Here is a 6372-nt window from a genome sequence, read left to right as displayed (position 1 = left end):
AGTTAGTTCGTAATCGCACATAAATGCTACTGAATCAGCTCGTGCGCATTTAACTTGACGCATCTTTCATAGTAAATATGCATCTAACTATTAAATTAACTATCAACCCACGACCTTCATCACCAGTACTCGCACCATTACCATATGTATCCTAATTTTGCAACGTTACATATAACGGACTATCACTTTAATGTACAACAATTTCTTTATTTATTGTAGATTTGTCCTCCAAAACATGTCGCTATCAATGAAGGAGGAACCTATTTTTACGACATGGTTATAAGCACTGGCGTTTGGAAACATTCAGGGACAACAGCCAACGTAACAATTAGTATCAAAGGCGAAATAAGTGAGCACAACTTAATTCCAATCCGAAGTAAAGGAGAGTCAGGTGACATATTTGCACGAGGAAGTATTAATGGCTTTGTCCTTATCACAAACGAACCGTTAGGATCTTTTAAAGAAATAACTTTGGGCCACGATAATTCAGGGGATAATCCTTCTTGGTTTGTAGAAGCAGTGGTCATCAAAGACCGGCAGACAGAGGAAAGATGGGTGTTCCCGATAAATCGATGGATTGCATTGGAAAAAGACGACGGACAGATAGAAGTCACCGTGGACAGCAAAAGTCCTACTTCCTTTTCAGCTCAAGTGCGTTCACGCTTTGGGAGAAAAATTGCCGATGGTCATCTTTGGATGTCAGTGTTTGGGAAAGCATGCAGTAGTACTTTCACACGCGTACAAAGAGCCTCGTGTTGTCTTTCAGTTTTGTTCAGTGCCATGATCGCTAATGCCATGTTCTATAACATTGGTGGCGAGTCGGATGGAGCTATACAAGTTGGACCATTCAAGTTTTCATGGAAACAGATTGTCGTCGGTGTGCAAAGTGGAATCATAGTTGCACCTGTAAACATCCTGATTGTCCTCTTGTTTAAGTCTAGCAGACCAAGAAGGAAAAAGGGAAACAAATATAAAGACATTGATCATGCCCAGCAACTCGTGGATGAAATAAGTGAAACAGGTTGCATGCTGCCTCATTTCTTTGTATACGTCGGTTGGTTTCTCTGCTTCGTCACAACTCTTACGGCAGCAACGTTCACCTTATTTTACAGTTTAATGTGGGGTAAAGAGGTTGCCGAGCAATGGCTTGCCTCCATTTTGATTTCCAATGGACAAGATATTTTCGTTGTACAACCAACAAAGGTTATGTTGGCAGTCATTGTGATTTCTTTAATCTTGAGCAGAAACAAGGACAATAGCGGAGATTCTGAGGAGGGCAGTGAACAAGGTGATCCACATGAGAATGACATCGATTTTCTGAGTGATGATCCCAAGCAGCGTTTTAAGCGATATCAGATGGAAAAGATGCGTGAGCGATCTAAAAGGGAGGCTCAGTTGACAGTCATGGTGAGGGAAATTATCCTTCATTTAATATTCGTGTTCCTCCTTGCTATCGTTTGTTACGGAAACAAGAATGGAAACCGTTTTTTGATGACAACAGCAATGAGAAATCAATTCACGAAATTTGATAAGGTAAGAACTTGCTATACGATAGCGTAGGTGCTATATCCATGCGAGTGATGGTAAGATTTTTCCTCTTATGACAAGGAGCTTTTCGACCTTCCAGCTTATATAAGCAATGCAATTTTGCGTTTTGTAAACGTCAATAGTCAAAAAAATATCACATCGTTGTAGTAAAATCTTTCCGTGGATGTTAAAGATATTCCCAGATAAAATCATTTACCTGCATATATTTCTAAAGCTGCACTACTAAAACCTATAATGTCATAAATGAACTCATAACATACCAAATAGCTTTGGCCATATTAGGGTAAATGTTCAGACGCATTTCACGAGAGAAGAACTAATTCACTAGCATTGTTATCTATCACTGTTATCTATGTATCTTTCTGAAATTGGCTTTTTTATATATTGGGGGAGGTTGCTTTTTTGATGGGTGGCGCGACAAGAAATTGAGTTTAATCAACAGATTCGCAGATTCGGAGTTACCTATGTTTTCTCATTCCAGTGAGAGAACTAGAGTGACGACCAGTCTTGTTCTCATCCAGTTTCAACAGAGGAACTGGCCGCGGGCAACGAACGAACTGGCTGAGTGAACTACCCGAGTTGGGGTGGGAAACGAGAACCTGTTCACAGGCTATGGTCTAGTGTGATGCTTCTTCAATACCTTGGAAGGGCTTAGAACCTTCAACCAGTATTGAAGCGGACGTCTCATTCGCATTCAGTTGGGGGATTGTTCTTTTCTTTGGAACATGAATCGTAGCTACATTATGTAATACTTTGAAGACAAACCAACTGAAATGTTAAAGCTGACCCTGAATCAAACTCTTATTTTATTTTTCAGGTCACCGACTCACACAGACTATGGAGTTGGTTAACGCAGCAGTTCCTACCAAACATTTACAACCAACCGTGGTACAATGGGCTTGAAGAGAGCAATGACGTGTACATCGAGAACAAGATGTCTATACTGGTCGGTATGCCATGGATGCGACAGTTGAGAATAAAAAAGAGTAAGCTCCTAGTGCAGTTTATCCTTTTCAACAAGTGATCGTTTATGACGGGTATTTCTTTAATACACATGTAAACATTGTCCCATTTTTTCTTCAGTGATTTGAATTTTGTCCTATTCAATGATTCGACTTTAGTTAAAATTTAATACAGGAAATTATTTTAAAATGGTTTTAAATTTAGTGAAGTGATCAATGCAGTAGCCTGCATGCAGGTGTAAAAAAGTAAGAATGAGAGGGAAAACAAACGCCCTATTATATTCCGGCGACGCCTGCACCTTCGGCTATTATTGAAGTAGCTAGGCCAGCTCTCTTCTGGGATGGCTGCTCAAAATATCATTCACTGACTTTAAGCAAACTAAGAATAAGGAATGATAATTTTTAAAAAAAATATGTGTTTTCCTCCTTTTCAAATACACTGGCTGCTCATGTATTTCAATTGTGCAATTCAAATATTGGATACTTCTATAACTATATCTTTTATGGGTACATTGCGAAATTACAGAGTAACCAGCTCCCAGAGACTGATAGCTGAGTTGGTAGGGTACTGCACCGACATCTTAGAGATAATGACAACGCTTTCTTTTCGCAGAAGTTAGCAAAATGTTTTTCCGAGCGTCCCCGAAAACTCTTTCCTTTAGCATTCTGAAGTTGCAAGCCATAACTAGTGATGAGCAATAAAAGGCGTCTTGACGAATACCATCTTGGAACACGGAATCAGAATGTTTCCCTCTTTAACTTTGCACCAAAAGAAATTACCTATTAAATGCAGGAAAATGAGTCATCCGTATATCAAATTACCTTTGTCGAAAAAAACATGTATACGTGCCATATTTAAAAAATTCCATTGCATTCAGCAAGAAGGAGAGAATTGTTTCCTGTACTTTTGCAACCAACATTTGTACTTACCCGATATAATTTCGAGATTTTGCGGATGTTTGTAAACGTCTTTCAAGTGAATTAGTGGTACTTTCACACCAATTTAATAATAAAATTTTCTTCGTTTGAAGGTTCCTGTGGATCACTCTCTAACATAATTTCAAACTGCTTCTACGACTACTCTCAAGATGGCGAAGACACTACATTGCTGAGGCTTCCAGGTTGGAAACCTCTCCCCTACAATACGTCATGGCCAAAGGCTCTAGAAATGTGTCCAAAGCCCTGGCGTTACCAAACAGCCGACGAACTAGACAATGATCCAATAAAAACATCTCAAAATACATATGGAGGGGGTGGCTATCCTGCAGTGCTTGGGTATGACGAAAACACTGCCAGTGGCGTCCTAAACGAGACCATCGGTCATGGCTGGCTTGATCGTCAGACTCGCGCGGTGATATTAGAGTTCACAGTATTCAACGTGAATACAAACTTGATGAGCATCGCTACGTACTTCTTCGAGGTACTGGCTAATGGTGCTGCCTACACTTCAAGGCGGATTGAAACACTCGAGTTGTACAGTACAGAGTCAGGGGCTCTCATGTTCTATCTCATTGGCCAGTTTCTGTTCATGGCCATGGTGCTCTATTACTTAATCGTGATGCTGATCCACCTTTACCGTCAGCGCCTTGGATTTTTCAAGTCTGTCTGGAATATGGTTGACTTCTTAATGATTGTGTCCTCTATAGCGTCAGTAGCCTTCTACATGATCAGATCGAAGAATGTTTTGAAGAGCATCAAGGCCATCCAGGCCAATCCTTATGAAATTGTACATTTTCACGAAGCCCTAGACTGGGCCAGCCTGGAAAATGCCTCAATCGCTGTTGCAATTTTTATGGTTACATTGAAGCTCTTGAATCTCATTCGTTTCAACCCTTATGTGATTTACTTGTTTTCGTCTTTTCGCCAGTCGGTAGGATACCAACTGTCCTACGTGTGTTTCTTCTTGATCGTATTTAATGCTTTTGTTGTATCAGGAATGCAGTTTTTCGGTGGCATAGTCCTTGAATACTCGAGCTACGGTAACGCAGTCGTTTCACAGTTTGAATTTCTTTTAGGCAGGGCTGTTCCACTTGATGACCTGCGAAATGAAAAGCCATTTATTGGGCCGACCTTCGCTTTCTTGTACGCGTTAGCCACGACTATATTCATGATGAACATGATGATGTCTGTACTAAATGAGTCCTATACTGACGCCAAGACACAAGCAGAGGAATGTGCAGAAGAGCTTGAAATGGCGCGCTTTATTGGTGAACGTTTCATGGACATGTTCCAAGAAGGCAGAAACCGAACTGAATTCAAGCTATTTTGTGATGACACCACGTTTGTTAACATGTGCCGTTCTGACGCGGAGCCCAACTGTTTGAATTCTGAAAGTATTCTTCAATGCACCGAGGAAAGGCTAGAAAAGGTGTCAAAAAGACTATCAGTTCTCACTCGACGAGCAGAAAGCTTTGAGACTGAACATCTGAAGGAGGAAACTGAGTTCCTTGACCTCGTTGAATCGATTGCCAGTTGTCAAATAAACATTAGACCTTTAGGTTCTAGGTTGTAAAACTGAGTTCGAATTCTTGATTCTAATGTTGCCATATTAGGTTGCCTTTTTCAATAATGTAGTTTACTTGATGTACTGCTAAATACTTTTAAGTATTTAGCAGTTCATCAAGTAAACTACCTTATGGATAATTTTCTTTAGACTATGACTCCCTTATGGTATTTTTTTTTTTTACATATTTATGGTTACTACCATGTAAGGTTTGTCATGCAAGCTTAGTAACCATTAGAAATCGCTTAATGTGACAAAATAACTTCATCGAAGAAATGGCTTTATGGGTCGAATAACTTCATGTAAAAACGTTTCGACAGAAACCCAAGGTTCAGTTCAAATTTAAACGAGCTATGGTTTTCGTAGCTGAATTTAATGTTTCCAAACGTTCATTCGAGTATAAATCACACAATTGCTCATGTAGACAGCAACAATCAAACAACGATTTCAAATAAATTCATTTCTCGCATTACTTCCTAGGTTTGCATTAAATATTTAAGGCTTGCCCACTTGTTGATAAGTACTGTGGGCATTCATGAGTGTGGCAAGTTTTACACGGTTTTTTCATGGCCTTATGTGTTTTTGAAGGAGACAAGACAAAAAACAACATAACTCTTTTAATCGTATTCCATTAGAATTCCATAAACACAGTCTTCTTGGTCCGAAAAAATTAGGGTAGAGTAATCTACTTTTACGTGAGCTTAAATAAGCCCTCATTGAAAGCTACCAACAAAAACATTAATTGTGTAAGAACTATGGCGTTACACTTTGTCAGCTTTCTTAAGGCATGTTTTTTCTTTCAATCAAGATGGAATATATTTGGATATATTAAGAAATGTTTTGGCCCATACGGGTGTGATGTAGTAATGTAATTACTTTCGTCTATTTATGTTCTTGTAATTATTCGTGTAAAATGTTATAATAAAAATTCCCGTATTTATCTTTTTATTTTTTTATTAGCTGATGTCATTTCAGTGACTATTTCAGTTTCATTTGAATTGAGGGATGTGGGAGGTGCGGCCGGATTTAGCAATGAAAGTTCGAGCGCTGGCCAGTGTCATATGCGGTGTGTTCTTGGCAAGACACTATATCGTCATTGTCTCTCTCTACCTAGGTGGATGAATACCGAAGGTAACCCTGAGAAGTACTCACATCCCATCCAGGGGGGAGTAGAAATACTCCTAGTCGAATAATGCTTCGGAAAACGAGATATACCCAATGTGCCACTAGCTCGAACCCATAATTTACCTTTACCTTATTTGAGAAAGAAGAGAAAGGGACACATGTTTTCATGTTTTCTTAGTCGTTTTGTTTGTTTTACACAGCCCTTCTTCTACTTACCACCCCCACCACAACCGC

The 6372-nt window shown here is 39.4% G+C and overlaps 1 protein-coding gene across 1 annotated transcript in view; it reads left to right on the top strand.

Moving 5' to 3' along the window:
• The window catches only part of LOC144637074 (polycystin-1-like protein 2), a 6608-nt gene extending 655 nt beyond the window's left edge, over positions 1-5953 (top strand). The window contains exons 2-4 of the mRNA XM_078496237.1: positions 220-1533; positions 2366-2534; positions 3542-5953. Of these exons, the coding sequence (XP_078352363.1) occupies positions 220-1533; positions 2366-2534; positions 3542-5022 (2964 nt within the window). The 3' untranslated portion in view covers positions 5023-5953. The remainder of the gene's footprint in view (positions 1-219; positions 1534-2365; positions 2535-3541) is intronic.
• Positions 5954-6372: the final 419 nt, after the last annotated feature.

This window comes from Oculina patagonica, chromosome 13 (genome assembly GCF_052425735.1).
Source record: "Oculina patagonica isolate OP01 chromosome 13, crgOcupat, whole genome shotgun sequence".
Lineage (NCBI taxonomy): Eukaryota > Metazoa > Cnidaria > Anthozoa > Scleractinia > Oculinidae > Oculina > Oculina patagonica.
The sequence above is the reverse complement of the archived record's forward strand: the minus strand, read 5'-3'. Positions and strand labels throughout refer to the sequence as shown.